Source organism: Ambystoma mexicanum, chromosome 12, assembly GCF_040938575.1.
Source record: "Ambystoma mexicanum isolate Mex_15411 chromosome 12, UKY_AmexF1_1, whole genome shotgun sequence".
Classification (NCBI taxonomy): domain Eukaryota; kingdom Metazoa; phylum Chordata; class Amphibia; order Caudata; family Ambystomatidae; genus Ambystoma; species Ambystoma mexicanum.
In genome coordinates, this window is record NC_090936.1 from 657,486,099 (window position 1) to 657,510,238 (window position 24,140).

The 24,140-nt window shown below is 49.1% G+C and overlaps 1 protein-coding gene across 6 annotated transcripts in view; it reads left to right on the forward strand.

Annotated features, from left to right (window-relative positions):
* The window catches only part of HBP1 (HMG-box transcription factor 1), a 735,347-nt gene that overhangs the window by 404,810 nt on the left and 306,397 nt on the right, over positions 1 to 24,140 (forward strand). For all 6 annotated transcript variants that reach the window (XM_069629135.1, XM_069629138.1, XM_069629136.1 and 3 more), the window contains one exon: positions 941 to 1,085. In XM_069629135.1, coding sequence (XP_069485236.1) covers positions 941 to 1,085 — 145 coding nt within the window. The remainder of the gene's footprint in view (positions 1 to 940; positions 1,086 to 24,140) is intronic.

Here is a 24,140-nt window from a genome sequence, read left to right on the forward strand (position 1 = left end):
CTGTTGCCACTGGTAGAGAAGGTGATCCTGTCTCTAAATGGATTGTTAAATGTATCCGAATGTGTTACTCTCTATCAAAGAGAATCTTACCTTTTACGCTTAGAGCACATTCTACTCGAGGCACAGGGGCTACTATACCTTTCATTGCAAATATTCCTCTCTAGATTCTTTTTGCAAAGCGACTACTTGGAGTTCTGTTCACACCTTTACACAACATTACTGTTTACATACAGATTCTAAGACTGATTCTCAGGTGTGTCAGGTAGTGTTAAGACATTGCTTTGTTGCCGTTCCTTCAAATATCCCACCACCATCTCCTGGTACTGCTCGCTAGTCTATGCACAGCATGTGATTCTATGCAGATTCACAGGCATTAGAAAACATACATTATTCACCGTAATCTTATTTCTGGTGCTTGTATCTGCTTAGATTCAAATGTGCCCACCATTCTTCCCCTCTTGGAGTTGAAGGAACATAAACATCTTACACCTTTTTTTCTTCTGTACTCACTCAAGCATTCTCTTCAGGTTCCCTCATGGCAGAACTAAAACAACCGGGGGACCTCGATGCGCGAGGGATCATGAGTACACTACACGTCACAGTGGAGATAGTTTTACGGACATGCCCAGGTCAAACGTCCCTTTTCGATCTTCGAAAAAAAGATGCAGTACTCCGCGATTACCACTTGATGTCTGACTATATTGTGAGCATTTGAATCTAAGCAGATACAAGCACCAAAAACATGATTACAGTGTGTGATGTATGTCTTACCTCCTCTTCTTCACAGATGATCGATCTCCTAAAAGACACCTCTGTACTAAGCAGAGACACCTCTGTACTAAGCAGTTTTTCAAGTATATTGTATTTGTTCTTTTTCAAGTTTAACAGATTTATATGTGTATGGTACATGTTCATTAAGTGTTGTCCTTTATGCTTACAGGTTGGTCCTCTTTTTATCCAAGTCTAACTGTGGTCCAGCACGGCATTCCTTGTTGTGAAATGCACATAGGTGATATCTGTCTACCTCCTGGACATCCTGATGCCATGAAGTTTGATGATTCTGGGGTTTTTGACACTTTTAAAAGGTATGTCTTTTTCAATGTTAATCTTAGTGTGAAAATATTTTAATTAAAGAGCTGCTAGCTTGCACGCCACACATTTCATGAGGTAGAAATCGAAATGTAGTCACAATAAAAAGAAAATGAAACTCATTATTGAACAATCAGTATTGGGAAAACATTTTAGTTACAGCATGCTAGTAATAGGAAATGGGTGCCCTGACTGGGGGTTCAACAGACAATTGATTTGTTACTTTAGTAAAGATTTTAGTCACATTCCGTAGGTTTGGGTTTGATTAAAGCGTAGTCTTTACTTTTACTCGGATGGCCAAACAAAACCTATAAAAAAGAGTTATTGAAGGAAGGGATAAAATTAACAAATTATTGGGATTTTTCTTCCAGTTTTCACTTTCCAAGTGACCCTAAATGTAGTCTTTCTTTGCTAGGGTCAGGGTTAAATGTCAGGGCTGCTTCAGCTTGTGCCTCGCGTGCAGTCTTTTATAGAATCTGGGGTGCCTAGTTTTCCCCACACTTCTTTCTTGTGATGTTATTCCATTTTTCAGTGACTTTTCCTGAATGTTGTAGAAAGGGAATTACTGGCAGCTCAAACGTGGTTAACCTCCTGGGCCCAGGAATGAGCCCTAGGATGTGTTTGGTGGTGAAGTTTGCAGGATTTGACCATGTATACACTCTTCGAGCACTGCAGCAAAGGTTTATTGTTGTGTTTGGTAGGGACAGGGTTCCGTACCATGTTATTGCTGCATTCTTGTCCAAGGATCAGACTTTGGGGGACCTCTTACATGCTTGATTCCTAGGAATAACATTGTGTGTTTTTCCCAAGTATGTAGTCTTTTAGCTATTCATAGGCTCCTTAACATGCTTGCCCAACAGGGCTTAACTGCATACTGTGTCATGCCTCTCGCTTTGCTTTTCAGTTTTCCCTGTTCCCCAGGTGCTCTTTGTACTGGCAGACAGGACATTATCTCCCCCTCTGTATGAGCTAGCCCTGATACCTAACTCGATAGAAGCCTTTCTTCTCCTACGCCATGGACTGTAAGTGATTTCAATCCAGCACTCCAACTAAGTCAATGCCTAGTATGGGATGCCCAATGGAAACCCTTATTTATATATTTTTATGTCAAAGTTCGTTTAATTCTGGATGATGTACCCTTATATAACGCCCCTCTCTTTGAATCTCCCCGACCTTACTGAGCCAAGAAGTAGGTTTGTTTTGCAAAGTAAAAGATTTATTTGAAGAATTGAACAATATATAGATTACACTTTTATGAATATTAATATCTGAATAGCACACTTATGAATATGAACAATGATCAGCAATGGGTAATATTACAATATCAACAATCTCTTTAATCAGTTAGGAGTAGGAATGGAAAAATAATGTAGCAGAGAATACTTTGTATGGGTTCAAGGAAATGTGATGATAGAAAAGAATGCAACACAGAAATAAACTTGATATGATTTCAATCAAAAGACAATATAATCACTTTTTCCCCGTTATTACTCACTCCCCCCAGTATGCAATATGAAGAGATGGAATGAGGGCACACAGGTTTCAGGAATATTAATCAACAATGCAGTTCAATCCCAGTTCCCCCAGCAAGCTTAGAGAGAACAGGTTTGATTTTAAAACGGGTCAATTGCTTTTATATGTGATGTATGGAAAAATGCTAAAAATTAATTTTAATTCACTAAGTGGATTCAGAACTAGTGAGAGTGGCTTTGGATTGGTTCAGGTCAACTCTAGCAATGATTATAGAAGGATTAGCAGATGGAAAACGAAATTCAGAAGTTGAAAGCAAGAAATAGCTATTTTTACATGTGGTGAAATTAAGCCAAATGCGAAATCGCGGCAAAGTTCCGGAATTGGAATGTTATCTCGGGTGCGTTAGAAAGCTGAGGATGTTAGCTTCAAAATGACATTTAGATTTCGTTTCTAGGACGTACGGTTCAAAAGTTAGAGGTTTTTGTGAAGGTCGATTTTTCAGAAACGGGAGTCAAGATTTCAAAATGAAAGATTGCGCTTTAAAGATTCCGAACCAATATGGACTTATACTAAGGGGCTATGAAAGTACAAGAGACCCAACGGGACAACCATCATAACAGGGCGCCTTCCACTCTGATTGTTGTGCGCCAGGACACTTGACTTTCTTCAGAAAATATCAGCGCACAAGTGATTATCACTACAATTATCACAGACTATATAATGAGATATATAATGAGAAGAATTCAGGATGGACACAAGATTCTATAATGCAGTTCTGGATAGGTTGAAATGGATTGAATAAGATTACTTTAAACTAAGAGGTGACTATGGACAGTTCTATACTAAATACTCACTCCTATGGCTGGGAATGGGATGGGCCTGTCAAAGATCTGGTCAAGGGTTTGGCTGGGATTCTCTCGCCACCGGACAGGTCTCAGGCAGTGGGTTCTGCTCTCAGCAAGGCCCTCTGGTCTGCACGGCCTCTTGGACTGGGTCTGACGTGTTCTGTGTTACAGCTCTGCTGGACGGATCTGGATCTTGGGTTCTAGCATGGGGTTCTTAGCTAGAACAGCAAAACAGCTCAGCCAGGCTGTTGGATTTTGTTTTGCCCCTTGGAGGTTTAGGGGTTAGAATCAGGTTGCTTAAGATTCTGAAGGCCAGCTGAAAAGTGTTCAGCTTTTTGGATTAGGCCTCTCTGCTTCAAAGTTCTAGAGTCTTGATTCTGGGTCTGGTTCTAGAGTCTGGAGCCTGGATCTTTCTGCAGGGTGCTTCGCCAAGGAATCGGTTGAGGAGTGGAAAGTGTGTCTTGTCTGTAGTCAGCAGACCCTATTTATCAATTTCCAAAGGGGGTGGGAAGGCTGATTATCGATGCCCAACCCTCTAAGGTTCTGATAGGTCAGAGAATTTCCCCTCTCCTGATTTGAGAAAGGAGCAGTGTGTCATAAGTCAGAGTGATGCTGTGTTTATGGTCCAAAAGAAATCCCTCCCCTTTGCTTTTACATAGAAAATCTATTTTTCCCAAAAAACATATTTCCAAGATACACAAGTTGTTCATAATACATAATTACATGACAGATTGCCTAAGGTACATTCTTGTCCAAATCACATTTTCCTACGGGCTCTGGTTCCTAAATGACAACTTTTTCACGCTTTTGGTGGTTTTCCCAATGTTAGTTCTGCACCAATTTTTATACATGCATGCATATCCTATCTGGGCATATTTCTGTAATTTTTCATGTTCCTAACATAATCACGCTGGCTAAAATATGAATAAATTCTGGGGTTCAGTCTCAGAATGTCACACCGATTCCAGCTTATTCTTAAACTGTGAGTGAATTTTCCATTTTAACAATCTCTAAGTTTCATATTTTTGTCAATTCAGTACACTTTGCTATAAACATTTTTATAAAACATATATTTACTTCCACTTCAATCCACATTTTCAGTCTGGCCCGCCTCCAGAGCTGGGCTGAGTCAGAAGGTCACATGGCTTGCCTTCCTGCCAGAGCAGTTGTCAGTTACACCCGAATTAGCATTTTCTATTCAGTTCAAGGAACTCATTGTTTGTAGCTCAGGGCAGCAGTGGAAATCTCCTCCCCTTCTGATTAACATGCCAATGCGAAATTCTCTCCTTTTGGTGGGAAGGGACAAGGTGTGAGTTTCTCAGGGGAAGAAAGCCTCTTGGAAGTTTTAACTGAATCAGGTTACCTTCTGGTCAATTGTAACATAGTTCCTTGTGAAAAAAAAGTACATTTATAAATTTACAATAAGCAAACATATTCTTTAATTCCAGTCTTTTTCAACGTGAAATCAATGTGTGGCACTCTTATATGGCATTCTGATGGAATTCTCTTCTTTGGCATATTTAACTTCTGAAACACCAGTTCTCCTGTCAGAATTAGAGATCGCCAGCACCTGACAGAGGCGAGTAATGGTACTACACCCATTTTTGACAGCTTTCTTTCCATCAAATATCTTGAAAAGTGGATTTTGTTCTGATAACCTATGATTCTTGCTGACATTGTAGTTATGTGGATTCTTGCAGTAGAATCATGTGGAACACCCAACAAGGAAGTTGGATCTTTTAGGTGGTTTGTGAGCCATGATTTTTGCACATTTTTGACAATCAAGAAAATGGATTTCCAAACAGCTCTGTGTTTCTTTTTGGCAATCAGCATTGCTTTTTCCAGTGATTTCAGGCTACTTTGTGGGTAGCCCATTGGTGGGTTTTGGCAGTGATCTCCTGTGCTCACTGAGATAACAAAAGTGGATGGCGGCCTATTTTTCAGATTTTTACTGCGCAATTTTGGGTGATTTTTAGCAAGCAGCATGCATTCCAGTGGCCATTTCTGATGTTTCTGCTGCCAGCAATGCACAGTAATGTTGCATGGCCCGGACCCGTGGGTGGAAACATCCCACAGGACTTCCTTTTGATTCTCTACACTTTCGATTTCATCTGCTTCTGTGACTTTACTGTTGTCTCTCTTGATATTGTATGGTATCTTCTTCTCGATCTGCATCCTCAGTTTTCTCAGGACGCTTAGTTTTTCCTTGTCTCTTGTTTTGCCCATCTCATTCTGAGGCCTTCTCTGAACCTCTGTTTGTCGTCCCCTTCTTTGGCTACACTTTTCCACCCTTTGTGGGGCGGTGTTTTGCCTGGGTGTTTTTATCCAACCTCTTTTGCCTCCACTGTCAATACTCAGGTGCCTCCTTTCCCCCTAGCCCCTCTGTGATTCTTAAATCCCTTTGCTTTTTTGTGTGTCTACCGATTTCTTCAGGATGCTTGCTTTTACCTTGCTCTCTTTTCTTCCCCCCCCCCCTGTTCTCTGTATTCAGTGGACAGGCTTGCATGCACCATGCTGTTTTGTTCATGATGCATTCTATTTTGCCTCTCTTCCCTTCCTTCTCCACTCTATTTCCCTTTTCTGGTCATAATGCCTCAGAGTCTGTTAAGTCTTTTTTCCTCTCCTTTTTTTTCTACTTGGCACACACCCTCCTTGCTGTCCTGCAACACACACTTTTCGAATGGATTGTGTCCTCCCACGTATTCCTTATCTTTGATAAATCCATTTCCAGCTTGCTGGCCTCGGAAACATTTTTCCCAGTGGAGGGCGTTGCGCGTCAACATCCCTTGAGTCGGTGTCCCTCGAAGGCCTCTGTATCGGCGCCGACATCACCATAGGTATAAATAGTCTCGTGCAGCGTGTTGCTCAGTTCTGATTTTCGGTGCTTCGTAAGCCTCGGAGACGCAACGCACGGTTCCTCAGTGAATCTTTTCAAAACTTTGATTTTCTTGAAGAAAACTTCAAATCTGCGATGGAATCTTCGTACGCTTCATCGACGCCACGATCCGGTTTCAAAAAATGCCGGGATTGTGGGAAAAAGATGTCGTTGACCGGTCCTCCGAGTCTGCCTGTTGTGCCTGGACCCAGAGCACCCGTGCTCAGAGTGTGAAGAATGTATGTTCATGATGGCGAAAGCCTTGAGGGAGCGTAAGGGGAAGCTGGAAAAAGGTAAGACCATTAAACGTTCTACCCTTTCGAAATTGTCCTCGGCCGAGTGGAGACATTCGTTGGCTCGTCATCGGAGTAAAGATTCACGCTCGAGATCTCGAAGTGGTTCTCACCACTCATCCAGATCGAGACATACTAAGAAGAGGCGCTATAGATCACCTTCATCTTCGTCTACCAATTCACCAGAAAGGGTCACCTAACCCACGAAACACAGCTCTCTAGCTAAGTGGAAAGAATCTTGCAAAAAAATGCTAAGGGTCTTCGAGAATGCAGCCTTGTCCCCCTCAGAGATGCCCAGAGGTGATACCCCAGGTGAAAGATCCGAAAAAGAGAAACGCTGTGAGTCGTCGACCTCAGCAAATAAAAATCCTTGAGTAGAGACAAGAGCCCTTCGCACAAAACTGCGTCATTGACGCCGTCATCGACGGCGCTTTCGATGCACAAAACTACGCCATCAACGCCGTTGTTGGCCCAGATGAAAGGGAAGTCATTGAAACCTCATGGCCGACCGCGCCATCTGCGGCCGAGGCTTCGAGGGATCCTTCGAAGGAGTGCTAAAGGACTTTGAGTCCATCGACGACATCGAGCAGAATTCCAATTCTCTCAACGACATCAAGGCCATACTTGAGTATTTCGACGGAGTTTGTGAGTTTGTCGAGACCTATGACGTCTACATCGACGACTACAACCCTATCTCAAGCAGTGTCGACCAATTTGGCTCCCTCATCACTTGAAAAGGGTTTTACTCCTTACCCACGCTCTGACTACCTCCGAGCTTTGTCCTCTATTTATGAGGAAGGGGAAGACTCTGATAATGAAAGGCCTTTTGGCTTACATCTACAAGAATTCCTATTCCAGAGGCGCTAATATCAGAGGAAGTCAGATTGAAAGATCTTCAGGAGTCTTTACAGGATGCCAGTGGCATAGATACCTCCCCAGAGGCAGACTTCGGCAGACCAGAACCTGGGGAGCATGCAGAGAGGTCTTATAGATCTCTCATGGCTAAAATTATGGAGTTTATGGGGTGGTCAACACCTGCACCCTCTTTTCACCAAGATGACTTAACAGACATCTTACATAAGGGACCTCAAGAAGACCCTACAGTTCCTTTTCATGCAGCATTACAGAGAAAGATGACTGTAAATTGGGAAACACTGGAGGTTACCCCTGCAGTAAACAATAAGCTCTCTACGAAATACAGAACGTCTGCCTCAGATCCTCTGTACCTAACTAAGCATCTGACCCCAGAGAGCTTAGTAGTACAGGCTGCCACATCATCAGGAAGGTAATCGGCGTACCCCACAATACCACAAGATGGGGACGACAAGAAATTTGACACCATGGCCAAAAAGGTCTTCTCGGCATGCAGCATGGCACTTAAGTCAGTTAACACCACTTGCACGCTAGCGAGATTCAGCCACACCCTTTGGGAGTGTGCTTCATCAGCTGCTGATCGTCTCCCAGAAGGGGAGGAAAGAGACGCATTCTTGAATATCATCAAGGACGGGAAGGATGCGATGTATGAGTCCCTCCAAATAGGTCTCGACTCTGCTGACAGCATCAGCAGAGCCATGGCGGCCATTACCACAATCCACAGATTTGGGTGGTTGCGGAAATCTGGTTTTGCTCCTGATGTACAAGCCAGACTTCTAAATATGCCCTTTGACGGCACCTCTCTATTTGGGAAGAAAGCTGATGACAGTTTGGAGAAATTGCAAACTTCAAAAGCTGCAGCCAAATCCCTTGGGGCTGCAATTCGTCAAACTCCAAACCGCCCCACAGGTACGTCCTGGAGGGGAAAGCCCTTTTGTTTTGACTCCGCATTCGGAAAAGGCAGAGGGCAGCCAGCTAAAAGGGGCCAGAGATGATTTACCCGTGGTGGACGGGTCAAAGGTACCAGGTCCGCATCAGCAGGTGCTGCCTTACCCTCAGCATCTGCGCCAGCCACTCCAAAACCCCTCTGAGGTCTCTCCACACAAAACACCAGTAGGAGGCAAGTTAACTCAACATCTGACAGAATGGCAGGCTATTATGTCAGATGCTTGGGCATTGGAGACAATTGCCCAGGGTTACTGCCTGCCTTTCCTACACACTCCTCAGTCATCCACCGGGGAGCAACACTTTGAAGTTTCCAGACCTGCTTCTTATGCAGGAGATTTTAGACTTGCTAGAGAAAGGTGCCATAGAACCCGTACCTGTAGCGGAGAGGAACAAGGGTTGGTACTCCCCATACTTCCCAGTACCAAAAAAGGATGGCAGATTGAGACCCATCTTGGACTTAAGAGAATTGAACAAATTCCTCAGGAAGGGCAAGTTCAAGATGGTAACCCTTTCTCAGATCTTTCAGGCCCTCCAGTTTCAGGATTGAAGAAAAAGTGGCAGAAAAGGCCAGCAGGATACAGCGCATAGAACGGTAACTTATGTGGCTGTGATAGGGCTGCGGCTGAGAGCTTGAGTAGGAGCCTGCCAAATTCCCACTGGAAATTGGAATTAGAGAAAGAAAGGGTTTGCTCTCAAACTGCGCACACACATAGAATAATAAGCAATTGCAAATTAAATGAGTGGTTTTAATCAGAATTGGTTGGTATCTCTGGACCGTCAGGATGCTTACTTTCATGTGCCTATCCATCTCAAGGACAGAAAGTACCTGAAGTTCGCCATTGGCAGCTCTCACTATCAATTTTGGGTTCTGCCATTTGGGCTGACCTCCGCCCGAGGGTCTTCACCAAGTTAATGGCAGTTGTGGCAGCAAGTCTAAGGAGGGGAGGGATTCATGTCTACCCCTACCTGGACGACTGGTTGATCAGAGCAGTGTCCCCGGATCAAGCTCAGATCCATCTAGACTATGTTTGCCACTTCCTCCACAAGCTGGGCTTCTCCCTCAACTTAAAGAAGTCACATGATACCATCACGGAGACTCCAGTTCATTGGAGCAGTCCTGGACATCCATGGGAAAAGCCTCGTCACCAGAGGTGAGGGCTTGGGATATTCTACAGATGGTGACCAGATTTTAAAATGCCCAGCGTCTACCAGCCTTCGTTTTTTTTTTGTTTTTTTTTTGTTTTTTTTTTTGTTTTTTTTTTGACGTTGCTCGGCCTCATGGCATCCTGCATTCTTCTAGTGCCAGAGGCTCCCCTGAGAATGAGATCTCTCCAGTGGGCGCTAAGGACCCAGTGGTCGCAATTCTCAGGAAGGATGTCAGATCTCCTACAAATCCCGAACGGAGTACCACGAGACCTCCAGTGGGTGGGCCTGTCAGGAGAACATCTTGAAAGGAGAACCGTTTTGGCAACCATGGCCGAGATAACAGTAGTCACGGATGCCTCACTCACGGGGTGGGGAGCCCATACCAACGACTTAACCATCAGCGGTCATTGGTATCCATCGGAGTCCAGACTACATATCAACCTTTAGAGCTGAGAGCAATCAGGCTAGAACTGAAAGCTTTTCTGTCCTCAGTACAGGGAAAACATGTTCTGATAATGACGGACAAAACAGTGGCCATGCACTACCTCAACAAAAAAGGAGGCGTTGGGTCACTGCCACTGTGCAGAGAGGCAATGCAGCTCTGGTTTTGGGCAATTCAAGAAGGAATCTCTCTATCGGCAGTTCACCTAGCCAGATAGAAGAACACTGCGGCGGATGCTCTGAGCAGGCAGACCACAGTCTCCCACGAATGGGAACTAGCACAGGAAGTCCTTCAAAAGATCTTCACCCTTTGGGGAACCCCTCAGATAGATCTGTTTGCAAAGAGTTTCAACAAGAAATGCGAACGATACCGCTCAAGGGAATTTCCCCCGAGAGGAGCTCTAAGAGATGCATTTGTGGTGGACTGGGAGTTTCCACTTCTATACGCGTTTCCTCCAGTCCCCATCATTCCTCACGTAATAAGGAGGCCCTGAAGATTCCGGAAACCCATGATTCTAATTACCACGGATTGGGCCAGGAGAACGTGGTACATCTTCTAGATATGTCCATCTGTCCTCCGATTAGTCTTCCACAACGAGAGGATCTTCTCTCGCAAGAGGAAGGTCAGGTTCTCCATCCGGATATCAGGACTCTCAACCTCCACGCTTGGTTTCTGAAAGGTTGAGATACAAATTTTGGGACCTCCCGGATGACGTAGTGGAGGTGTTGCTTTCGACCAGAAGGCCAGCAACTAAATCTTTATACCACTGCCGTTGGAACACATTCTGCAGCTGGTGTAGAGATAAGCATATTGACCCTTTTTCATGCAGTACAACGATGGTGTTATATTTCCTGCTATACTTGGAAAATTAGGACTTCAAGTTGGCACAATCAAGGGTTACCTCGCCGCACCATCAATCTTTAAACGCACGGCTGAGGAACCTTCATATTTCAAATTGCCTCTAGTCATTCAGTTTCTGAAAGGGTTGACTAATGTCTTCCCCCTCAACTCCTTTTCAGGTTCCCCTGTGGGATTTAAATCTAGTCTAAATATTTCTAATGGGCACTCCTTTTGAACCTCTTCATTCCTGCCCATTAAGATTTCTCACTCTAAAAACAGTTCTCCTAGTGGCTTTAACTTCTGCCAGAAGAGTGAGCGAACCACAAGCTTTATCTTGCAAACCTCCACATACTATTTTTCACAAACATAAAGTAGTTCCTCAGGTGAAGCCGAATTTCCTACCAAAGGTTGTCTCAGAATTCCATATCACACAAAAAATAACCTTGCCTTCATTTTACCCTCCTCCTCCTCACCCAGGGAAAGAGGAAGAGAGATTGCACAGGCTGGATCCAAAGCGTGCCTTGAGTTTTTACATCAACAGACGCGCAAGGATTAGGCAAGCAGAGCCTAATCTGTTTGTGGGGTATGCATGACATAAACTAGGTTTAACCATCACGAAACAATTCTACCTATCATATAGTGCTTTAAATTGGAAAGAAAGGACCCTCCTCAACACCTCAGGGCTCATTCAACCATGGGTATCGCAGCCTCATCCGCTCTCCAAAGAGGCGTTCTAATAAAAGACATCTGTGCGGCTGCCACATGGTCGACTGCACATACTTTCACCAAATTTTACAGTCTAGATTCCTCCACTAACCAGGAGACTAGATTTGGGAAAGCTGTATTGCACTCTGTGCACTCTTAAAACCTTTCTAAATTGTACTACCGCCTCCTGTACGCATTACTGCTTTGGGAGTCTATCAAATATAAAGAATACGTGGGAGGACACAATCCATTCGAAGAACAAGTTACTTACCAACTGTAACGTTCTTTCGACTGGATGTTCCTCCGACATATTCCTTATTACCCCTCCCATCTTTCCCCTTAGTAGAACTTCCTGTGCCTCCGCTCCTTCAAGGGAACTAACCATCTCATACTGGACAGAGCCCCTCAAAACAGAACTGAGTAACGGACGCTGGGCAAGACTATTTATACCTATGCTGACGTCAGCGGCGATACAGAGGCCTTCGAGGGATGTCGACGCGCAGCGCACTCTATTGGGAAAGAAAATTCTGAGGCCAGCAAGCTGGAAGTAGATTTATCAAAGATAAGGAATACATGGGAGGAACATCCAGTCGAAAGAACGTTCGAGTTGGGAAGTAATCTTTCCCTTGTTACCAATACCTGGCAACTCTCGCCTACTGCATCTCCATTTTCTGCTCAACTTTCCAGTGCTATGCTGATGACAGCTAACTCATTTTCAGGCTTCCTACAGCCTCCTCCTTTCCTTCATTCATCTCTGATTGTCTAAGCGCCATTCAAAATTGGTGCGATGCCAGCGATCTATGTCTAAATGCCAACAAGACCGAGATCCTCCTTATTGGTACACCATCTCCATCCTTTCCTATCACTCTCTGGCCAGCCTGCCTTGGTCCTCCTACCCCCACCTGTGCGGCCAAGAACCTCTGTTTTATCTTTGACTCTACACTCTGCTTCTCCACACACATCTCTGACATCTCCAAAAAGTCAAACTTTTTATTGCACCTCCTTAAATGTACTCTGCCTTTCCTTTCCTTCCCTCAAAATCTCACTGTCTCCCAAGCTTGGGTTCTCTCCAGACTGGATTACTCTAACAGCCTCTTCCTGCCTCCACTCTCCACCCTTTACAACTAATCCAGAACAGGACTGCAAGACTGTTCCTTCGCCTCAAGCCCTGGGATTGTATATCCAGCCCTGAAATCCCTTCATTGGCTCCCAGTGGATGCAAGGATTACATTTAAAACCCTCTGCATTGTCCCCAAGTCTTTCTGGGGCCTGGGCCCAAAATACCTTCAACTATCCCTATGTAAATACCTCCCTTCTCGAGCCCTTCGCTCTTCTACTTCTAACACCCTCAGGGTTAGTCATTTTGCAAAGAAACAAGCTGGGGGTAGATCTTTCTTCTGCAGGTGCCTCCCTATGGAACAGCCTCCAGGCCACCCTGAAACTAGAGGAAAACCATTCCGGAAGTATCTCAAGACCTTCCTCTTTGGCTCTGCCTTTGCCCCCCTCTTCCCCTGTTGATCTGTTTCTTCTCTTGGCATCGTGCACCTGGCCACCCTCTTGTCATTCGGGCCCAGGTACCTGCTCACCTTGCCACCCTCCTGCACTGCCTCCAGTCCACCCTCTGCACTAGGGTTCTGTATCTGTACCCCTCCCACTTTTCTTCTGCACTTACCAGATATACTTTATCTGACCAACTTTCACCTGCCACTTTCTGGCTGCACTGCCTTTATTTATTTAATTTATTTAATATTTATTCTGTTTTTCTCTCCTGCTCCGCACTCCCCTCCCCACCCGCCCTACATGCACTTTCCCCTTTCTCCTTTTACATGCACTTCCGCTTTCTTAGATGTCACTGGGCCTAGTAAGATCGCTGTTTTATTTTTGTTCTCCATTGTTCCCCTCCCTTTTTGCCTGGTTGCTCTCTAAAACACTTGTGTACGAGCGCGATATAAATAAAATATTTTGTTTCATTTCATTGTTTCTCCCTTCTTTCTTTCATCCTTTTTCTGTCCCCATTATGTTCTCTTTCTCATTCCCTTCTCTACTCCTTGTGGTTTCTCTGCACCTCTCTTGAGTTTTGCCCTCTGCCCAGTCTCTCACCATCTCTTTTTCAGTCTTTTTCTCTCCAGTCTACCCTCCCACTTTTGTCCTCTCCCTATCTTTCTCTACTTAACCCGCTTTCTGCTTTCTCAACTTTGCCCCTTTCAACATCTACTGCTTCTTTGGGCCTTCCTCTGTTCTGTTACCTCCTCCACTCCTTCTCGGTTTATGTTCTTCAGCCTTACACTGAATCTCTCCCTTTTAACTATAGTCTGTTCTTATTCTACATTCCTCCCATGCCCACCCATAAGCCAATCCAACCGTACCCCACTCAGGCTATGGCGTGCTTTATTTTGCAAAACTAGTGACAGTGGTAGTCCTCCCACAACTCTGCGGCACTCTGGCATCACTTTTGGCCTGATCATCTTGAGATTAGACAGCATTTCTAGAGATGCTGCTTGACTTCTTGCAGGGTCAGTAAGCAGAAATGTGACTCCAGATTTCCCCAGTTCTCCAGCATGGGGTCTGGCATGGATTCACATGCTCATGAATATTCCCCGTCGTCAGGCTGGGAATCCTCGGTAAAGAAAAATCAGTATCAGTTTCGTTTCTGATCTGTCTTTCGTAGTAGTAAACCAATCACTGATCTCTGCGTCATACTGACCACAGCCAATGACTGCCATCTCCCTAAGCCCCGCCTCTGGCAGCCATCTTCAGATTTTTACCGCACGTTCAAGTGTTGGGATCCTCGTGCTATTGCTCTCGAGCTTTAGTGCTTTTTTCGCGCTTTTTCTTAGGAAAATGTTCTCTTTTTCGGTCAAAAGAGCCTCAAGCTCCACCGTTTCTTTATCCGATCAACGGGGACCTGTGTCGGATTCTTCTACGCCCCTCAAGGGTGAAGATTTCGTCGAGCCACGCTTTTGGAGGACTCCAGAAGTTTCTCAGGCCCATCTCGATCATGGCCCAGGAGAAGGGAAGCTCGACGCCCGGAAAGCTGTTCAGGGTCTGCCCTGGATGCCAGCTTCAGAATGTCTTTAAGGAGGACGAACACTCCCTTTGCCTCTACTGCCTGCATGAGGACAAGACGCACGTGGAGAAGGACTGTGCGTTTTGTGGCAATATGTCAGAGCGGACCATGAAGGACCGTCATCTGCGTCTCGCCGAATGGCTGGAAGGGAAGAGCCTGTCAGGCGAGAAGAATAAGAAGTCAGAGCGGTCTTCTAAGACCTTTGAGGGCGCCCCGGCGACGGGGGTCCAACAGAAGGCCAAGCACCGCAAGTCCGCTGGCACCGGGAGCGCCCAACGGTCGGGCTCTATGGGCGCCAGGCAGGGCGCATCCTCCCCGGCGCCATCAACCAATAGCCACGCTCTGGCTCGGGTAAGAGGAAGGCCGAGCACCCGGCGAAGCTCCTGGAGAGACCCCGATGGAGCTCGAAGGCCCCATCGGAGGGGGAGCGAGGCAGTGACCCTCCCCCCCAAGGAGAAGGCGGTGAGCGCACAGAAGGTGGTGAAAGCCTTAATCCACCCGGCCAAGGCCTCTATCGAGACAGTCGCGGCGGCCCTGGCTCAGCCTGTGGAGGCTACACCAATGGTGGCGACCTCGGGGCCCAGAGTCTCCCTGCCACCGCTGAGGGAGTCCTCTTTCATGCCCATCGACAGGACCCCCGTGAAACCTCCGACGGAGAAGAAAAAGGTGTGCAGGAGGTCGTCGTGGATTCGGCCTCAACCTCTGAGGAGGAGCTAATCGAAGTCTTAAGCCACGGCGTTGGCGTGGAAGAAGACCAGCCCGTCGGGAGGGACCCCGACGTAGGAGACGACGAGAACGTCGAGGGTGCCGACGGGGCTCCTGACCGCCCGTCGGACTCCCCTCAACCAGTGCCGCAAGACAACTCGGCGGCCATTTTGTTGGCTATACAGTCCTTATGCTCGGAGATAAGGACGAGATTGCCGTTACCACCAACGGAGGAACCTCTCCCGACGGGGGACCCGGAGCCAGGCCCTTCTGGAAGCCCCCCTTTTAAGAGAAGGATTCATCCTCCACCTCCTTTTCAACCATCGCGCCCTGCTCAGCCCTCCTCCCCGTCCACGACCCGTGGGGATGATACGGGGACTGACACGGCCGCGACGGGCACAGACAACGAGGTTTACGACGAGAATCTCCCGTCATCACCTCCTCCCCGGGCTTCCCCGCCCGACAAGATTGGATCGTTTCATGCCATGATCGCCAGGGCATCCAAGCTTTTACAGCTCTGCCCGGAAGAGAAGAAGGAAGGTTTCCTTTATCAACGGCGCGAGACTAAGAGGAAGACGGTCCTCGCTGTACCTCTACTGGACGATATCTCGGATGAGAGTCTCGCCCTCCTCAAGAACCCATCCACAACGCCTGCGAGAAGGGACCGGTACGAGAAGAAGTACCGGGTCCCGGACACGGCCCCCTTGTGCCTTCAGGCACAGCCGACCCCGGACTCGGTCGTCTCTGCGGCGGCCAGGAAGAAAGCGGGGGGGCCTCGGCCTCTACATCAACCTCCCCGCTGGACGGCGAGGGAAAGAAATTGGACACGATGGGCCGCAGAGTCATCTCATCGGCAGCGACGACGATTAAGGCTGCCAACGCCTTGGCTATCGTAGCCCGCTACGACAGGGAGTTGTGGTACAAGATCGCCCCCCTGCTGGACTTCTTACCAGACGAGAAGAGGGCGGAGGCCCTAGAGATCTTGCAGGAAGGAGAAGTGGCGTCGGACCATGCCATTACGATAGCGACGGACATTGCTGACACTGGATTTCGCCAGTTGGGCAACTGCGTGTGCCTAAGGTGGCGTGGATAGCTCAAGGCAACTGACTTCCGTCAGGACGTGCAGACCAGAGTCTTGGACATGCCGTTCGACGGGAACAACCTGTTTGGGAAAGCAGTGGACGATTCCCTACAAGCCATCAAGACGGACACGGAGACGGCCCGGGCTCTTGGTGTTCTCCAGCAACGACGGCCGCCCTTTCGGAGCGGCGGAGGCAAGCAGGGTGCCTCCAAAGGTTCCGGCGGCGGATTTTCCACCTATCGTCAAGCGGCTGTTCGTCGTCGCAAGAAGCCTACAGGGGACGATGCAAGTCGGGCGGACCCCGCCGTCGTCGCCAAGGAGGGCAAGGCGGCAAAGCCTCGTCGAAGCAGGACTGAACCGGCCGTGGGGTCGGGCCCCCACCGAAGCACCCCGGTGGGAGGCCGGCTGGCGAACTTTGTCAGCGTGTGGGAGTCCATCTCCACCGACCGTTGGGTGCTGGACGCCCTGGCCCAGGGTCACGCGCTCGAGTTTCTAAAGAAGTGCTCGCGCGTCCCCCCCCCCGTGGCCAGGAAGGAACATCACGTCCCTCAACTTCTCTTGGAGGTAAAGGCGATGCTCAAGAAAGGCGCCATCGAGCTCGTCCCAAAGAGGCTTCGGGGCTCCGGAGTTTACTCAAGATACTTCGTCATGAAGAAGAAGACGGGAGGATGGCGTCCCATCCTGGACCTACGACGACTGAACAAATTCATCAAGGCACAGAAGTTCCAGATGGTCACCCTCCAGCACGTCCTGGGTCAACTGGAATAGGGCGATTTCCTGTCGTCGTTGGATTTGGAGGATGCCTACTTCCATATCCCCATCCTAAAGGGACACCGAAAGTTTCTCAGATTCGTGGTCCAAGGGCGTCACTACCAGTTCAGAGCCCTTCCCTTCGGATTGAGGTCGGCACCCAGGGTGTTCACCAAGTGCCTCGCACCGGTGGCGGCGTGGCTGCGCCTGGAGGGGATCCAAGTCTACCCCTACCTGGACGACTGGCTCATCCGAGCAAAGACAAAGGAGCTCGCCGCGGAGCACACCGCGAGGACCGTCCAACTACTCGCGGACCTGGGATTCTCCATAAACTACGCCAAGTCCCACCTGGTGCCGGCTCAAGACGCACTGTTTCTGGGAGCAAAGCTCGACACAGTGGCGCGTCTGGCCTCTCCGTTGGAGTAAAGGACGAGGGCCATCTTGGGCAAGGTGCAGCAGATGCTGGTTGCGGACGCAGCCAGGGTGAGGTCCATCAAGTCCCTCCTCGGAATGATGTCTTCTTGCATTTATCTCATTCGCCTGTGCAGGCTTCGGATGCGCCCGTTACAGGAGTTCCTGGACGCTCGCTGGATCCAGACGACGGGCAGCTTCGAGGAGAGGATCACACTCGACGAGAGCTTCCGACGAACGATCCGGTGGTGGGGCACCCGCGCGCATCGGACGGCGGGCATGGACTTCCAGACCCCGGGCCATCAGAAGACAGTGACCACAGATGCCTCCCTGGAAGGGTGGGGAGCGCACACCGAACTTCTGCACGCGAGGGGCCTTTGGCTGCCGACAGAGAAGTCCCTCCATATCAACGTCCTGGAACTCCGTGCAGTGTTTTGGGCCCTCAGGTCCTTTCTTCCGTCCCTCAAGGGCAAGGTGGTGAGGATCTTCACCGACAACACCACCACCATGTTCTACATCAGGAAGCAGGGCGGTACCAGATCCCCAGCCCTGTCCAAGGAGGCGCAGGATCTGTGGCATTGGGCCGTCGCCCAAGGGATGTTTCTGGTGCCGTTCCATCTGGCGGGGATAAAAAACACCATCGCCGACTCGCTCAGCAGAGAGCTGCGCTCGTGCCACAAGTGGGAACTACGACAGGATCTAGTGGACCGCCTCTTCCGACGGTGGGGCACACCCCAGATCGATCTGTTCGCGACGGCAACGAACTCCAAGTGCCAGAGGTTCGCCAGCAGGTTTCCCCAGCCGAGGAGCATGGGCGATGCTTTCTCGTTCCCCTGGGAAGGGCCTGTTCCTATATGCGTTCCCTCCATTGCCGCTCCTGATCCGGCTCATCAACCAGCTCAAGAGGTCACGGTGCAGGATGATCCTCGTCGCACCTGCGTGGCCGAGGCAGATATGGTTCCCGGGCCTTCTGGACTTGTCAGCATCCCCGTCAATCAAGCTGCCAGTGGACGAGGATTTTCTCTCCAGAGAAGGAGGCGCCATCCTCCATCACGACCCGAAGTCGCTGAACTTGCAGGCCTGGCTCCTGCAGCGTTAGAGTTTGGAGGTTACGACATACCGGCCGACTGCAGAGAGGTTCTTGCAAAGGCCAGGGCGTCCTCAACTCTTAAATGCTACGGACACAAATGGAAGAGGTTCTCTGTCTGGTGCCACGCACAGAAGATTAACCCTCTACGGATTACGGCTCCTCAAGTTCTGCCGTACCTACTGACGCTGGCCAAGGCTGGACTGGCGCACGCTTCCATCAAGATTCATCTTGCTGCGATCTCCCGATACACCAGAACCACGGGACGGACGTCTTTGTGGTCTCATCGTCTGGTGAAAGAATTCATGATGGGACTGTTCAGATCGTTCCCGCCGGTGAAGGCCCCGGCCCCGCGTGGGAGCTCAACGTGGTGCTGACCAAGCTCATGGGACCTCCGTTCGAGCCTCTGCACTCAGCTCCGTTGAAGTTCTTGTTGTGGAAAACAGCGTTTCTTGTGGCCATCACCTCTGCACGACGGGTGGGTGAGATCCAGGCCCTTTCCTGCAAGACCCCGTACTTGACTTTTCACGACACGAGGGTAGTGCTCAGGACGCACCCCTCCTTCATGCCCAAGGTGCCGTCGGACTTCCACCTCAACGAACCCTTGGTGTTGCCTGTTTTCTTCCCGTCGCCTTCGTCGCCGGCTGAAAGGACTTTGCACTCGCTGGATGTGGCTAGAGCGCTGAAGTTCTACGTGGACCGCACAAAGAGTTTTCGGAAGACGTCACAACTTTTTGTGAACTTTGGACCTGTCAATCAGGGAAAGGCTCTCTCAAAGGCTTCCATTTCCAGATGGCTCTCCGGCTGTATCATGTACTGTCATCGGTTGGCAAACCGACCGCTGCCTGGCCGTCCGAGAGCCAATTCCACCAGAGCGATCGCAGTTACCACGGCGTTCCTATCTGGTGTGCCCTTGCTGGACATCTGCAGGGCTGCAACGTGGAGGTCGACGCACACCTTCACGAAATTCTACTGCGTCGATCGGGATTCCAGGGAGGAGTCCAGGGTCGGCCAAGCAGTGCTGCGCAACCTGTTCGCCTAAGGTGAGCCTGGTGAGGAGGTAAGAATTGCTTAATGTTGAGTTTTGGATGTAATGCTTAATGTTGAGCCTTTGCCACCTCCCGTGGTTGTGCATGTGTGTACTGCTATGTATTCTTTTATTCATGAGCATGTGAATCCATGCCAGACCCCATGCTGGAGAAGGAACAAGTTACTTACCTGTAACTGTTGTTCTCCAGCATGGGTCTGGCATGGATTCACATGCGAACCCTCCCGCCTACCCCTCTGCGGATCTTCACTTGGTCATACTGCCACTTCACATGCTACCAAATCTGAAGATGGTTGCCAGAGGCGGGGCTTAGGGAGATGGCAGTCATTGGCTGTGGTCAGTATGACGCAGAGATCATTGATTGGTTTACTACTACGAAAGACAGATCAGAAACGAAACTGATACCGATTTTTCTTTACCGAAGATTCCCAGCCTGACGACGGGGAATATTCATGAGCATGTGAATCCATGCCAGACCCCATGCTGGAGAACAACAGTTACAGGTAAGTAACTTGTTCCTTTTCATAAGCCTGATCTCTCCCTCTTTTTCCTGTGGGACACCCTCCCCCATAGCGCAAGCAAAATAATTTGAGCCTCGCAAACATCAAGTCTCAACCCCCTGCATACCCTCTCTGCACCCATCAATAGGGGCTAGGATCCCTGATATTTCTTCCCCCCTGGGCTTTTAACCACTTTCCCAAAAGTTCCCTTCTCTCGACCTTAGGACAACCCAGTGAAAGTAGGAGGCTAGTAAGAGGAGTGTAATCCAATGTTTCATATATTACATTTGAGTGATTTGTTCACTTATCCCTCTAGTCCTTTAGGACCAAGGGTGCTGCTAGCCACATCCTTATTTATGACTTACACCTATCTATCAACTATGCAAAATAATCTTATTCAAACTGAAAATGCTTCTCATTGGCCTTAAAACATGAATCTTTGGCTACAAGTATTTGACTATGTCCCCCATAATACTGCAAATGTGTCAAAAATGAACGCAAATACTGAAAATTACTTCTCCGGCATGAGGTCTGGCATAGATTCACATGCTCATGAATATTCCCCATCGTCAGGCTGAGAATCCTCGGTAAAAGAAAAATCAGTTTGTTTCATTTCTGAACTGTCTTTCTCCTAACAACCAATCACTGAGCTCTGGGTCCTACTGGCCCCAGCAAATGACTACCCTCTACCTAAGCCCCTCCTCTGGCAGCCATCTTCAGATTTTTACCGCACATTTAAGTGTTGGGAGTCCTCGTCTTTAGCTCTTGAGCTTTCACTGCCTTTTTTTCGCTTTTTGGGAGAGATGCTCTATTTTTCGGTCAATTGAGCCTTGTGATCCATCGATCAACCTTCCAATTAACGGGGACCCGTTTTTCTGATTCTTCAGTGCCCCTCAAGGGTGAATTTTGTCGAGTTTCTTCGTGGACACTTCCAGAAGATTCTTCAGGCCTACGCCGCGTCGACCATGTCAGAGGAGAAGGAGGATTCAGCCTCCCTGTTCAGACTTTTATCCGACTGCGGCTTGCGGAATGTCTGTTTGGATGACACGCATTTCCAGTGTCTTTACTGCCTATACCCAGCGCGCGTGGAGGAAGACTGTGCTTTTTGCCGAGTGATGCCGCCTCGTACGCTGAAGGATCGGCATAGGTGACTGAAGGAGTGGCTGCAGGCCAACGTCCCTGTTCTGGGTGGGTCCCAGCAGCATGCCTCTCCCGGTTCCAAGAAAGCTCAGTGGGCTTCTAAGACCTTTGAGCGCGCCCCTTCTGTTGGGGTCCAACAGAAGGCTAAGCACTGCAGGTCCACAGCCACCGGGAGCGCTGTTGCGACGGGCTCCTCAGCGGCCAGGGCGCGTTCAATGTCTCCAGCTTCAGTGACCAGTCAACGCTCAGGATCTTCGGCCAAGAGGAAGTCGGACCATCCAGGCAAACTCAAGGAGAAGCCCAAGACCGACCTGCCGGAGAAGGCCAAGGGGGATCAGGGCTCGGACCCTCCCCCTAAGGAGAAGGCCTCTGGGACGACCAGGGCCAAGCAGGACAAGGGACCGGTCCTGACCGTGGAGGCCCAGGTACATCCGATGAAGGCCCAACCTTCCATCGAGGGAGTGGTGGCGTCCCTCGTGAAGGCCGCTGTGGCAGATCTGCAGGGTCACCCCTGAATACAAGAGTGTCCCTCCCAGCCAGGAGGGAGTCCTCTTTCCAGCCCATAGAGAAGACCCCTGAGAAGAGGATGCGAGTCATCTCCCCGAAACCATCCCCTCTGGTCGAGAAGAAGGGGGGGAGGCGCGGCGGTCCTCCAGGGTGCGGATATCTCCTCAGAGGAGGAGCTCACCTACCTTCAAACCATCCAGGATGAGGAGAGCGTCGGGAGCAGGCCCTACGACGAGGGCACAGATGAAGGCTACTATGAAGGCGACGACGAGGATACTGTCGATGAAGGCGACGGGGGCCTGGGCTCATAGCCTGCGTCCCAGGCGCCGATTCTACCTACACCTCAGTTGCCACCTCCGCCGCCACCTTGAGACCTCTCAGTGGACATTCTCTCGGCACTGCATACCCTGGACTCACCTCCTTGCCATCCTTCGCCCCCGCCAACCCCCCCCCGCCCCCCCCGAGGGATAAGATAGATCCTGACACAGCGACCATAGGCACGGACGATGACGGTGGTATGGGGGACCTTCCGTCGCCACCTCCCAGATCTTCCCCGCCGGGCGAGATATTTTCGTTCCACAAGATGATCGTCACAGCTTCAGAAGTCTTCCACCTCCCTCCAGAGGAGAAGAGAGAGGACTTCTTATAACTGCGCCGCGAGGCGAAGAGAAAGACCATCCTCTCTGTCCCACTCCTGGATGACATTTGGGACGAGGGCTTGTCTCATGAAGAACCCTTTTACGGCCCCGGCAAAGAGGGATCGCTTTGAGAAGAAGTACAGGGTGCCGGACTCAAGAAATGTGACTCCTTAGGGAAGAGGATGTTTTCAGCAAGCAGCATGGGTTTGAAGTAAATTAATGTCATGTGCTTTAGCAAACTACATATTTACTTTGTGGGAGGTGTTAGGGAGAATTGTCATAAATGTGCTAATTCCCTTCACCTTAGAGACCCCCAGCAACTTTGCTGGATTTTGAGGACTTACCTGGAGAGAGTGAGAGCCTTTTTTCCCCACTCTCTAATGTATTTTGATGTGTTTTTTACTCTTGTGTTCTTTGATTATGGATTTTTAGACAACTCCATAGGCATCTTTTCATGTGTGTCACACAGCACCCTCAGTGCAGTGACAACGGGAAGCCTTTTAGGCTGTCCCATGGTTAAACACCACACTGTTTCCCAGAGAATGTAAAGTTAAATTGTCTTTACTAGTCTTTTTAAATTCCTAGACCCAGCACACACTATCTTCAAATAGAGTGCTGGAGGGCTTACCTAGTATCCCCTAGGTCTAGAAATTCATGTAGCAGTCAAATGCTACCCTTTCATATCAAAATGGCTGGTGGCAGTGGTTTTGCAGCGAACTATCATGATTTTTCCTGACCGCGAACACCAGTAGCTAAAAATCACGGGAGCCATGTTTTTCAAGATGGCATCTGGGCCCCCTTTGTTTAAACAGGTTCCGGTGGTCTTTTTTCGCCATTTCATTTTGGAAAGGTCCTTCTAGAGTGTGTCTCTGCGCGCCAAACAAGGTTTGGTCCCTTTGTTCCTACGCCTTTGGCGGGCTTCAGGACTGAAGACCGCCTCTGGCGCCCGAGTGTCTGGGGTGGGCAATAAGTGAGGGAGGTGCCCAAATCTCCCTGTGCTTAGTCTTCTAGGAAACCCAAATGTATTCTGGCGTGATTGGCTGGCTGACTGTCCGGCAAGGACAGCCACCCTTCTGGGTGAGTGGCAACTAGGCTGGAATGAATGGGGTAAAACTGTTTAAAAGACGAGTCTCTTGGATTGAAAGGCAGAGTCGACCACTGGAACGAAAGAACCGAAGATGAGCTGGAAGAGGAAGGCTGCTACAACTCCTGGACCGTTGGTTTGCCCGGCGAAGCCCTGCTGCAGGTCCGAATCGCCAAGTTCATCTCAACAGGGAAGCCCTTCAAGGACGACTTCTACCTTTGGAGTTGGTGGGACCAATCAACTCATAAGCCACCTGGACACCATTCTCGGAGCTGGTTGTATTTTCCTCTGCGTGCTGCAGGAAACCAAGTAGCCAGGGAGAAGGACACCAGTTTGTGTGCTTGACGACAGCTACCGGAATCGAAGAATTGCCGAATTGCCACCATTGCGTCCAGTCCCTGTGCAGTGCAGGAGTCCCCTGACGTCACGTCCTCCCTGTTGTCCCCACGACTGAGGCTCAGGAACAGCGAGATCTGCAGGAACTGCCAGTAACAGAAGTCTTCAGCTGCATCTTTTTCTTTAATCTAAGGTACTGTGAAAGCCCGACCGAGAGAACTTACCTCTCACTGCGAAAGTGCGTGAAACTTTGGCAA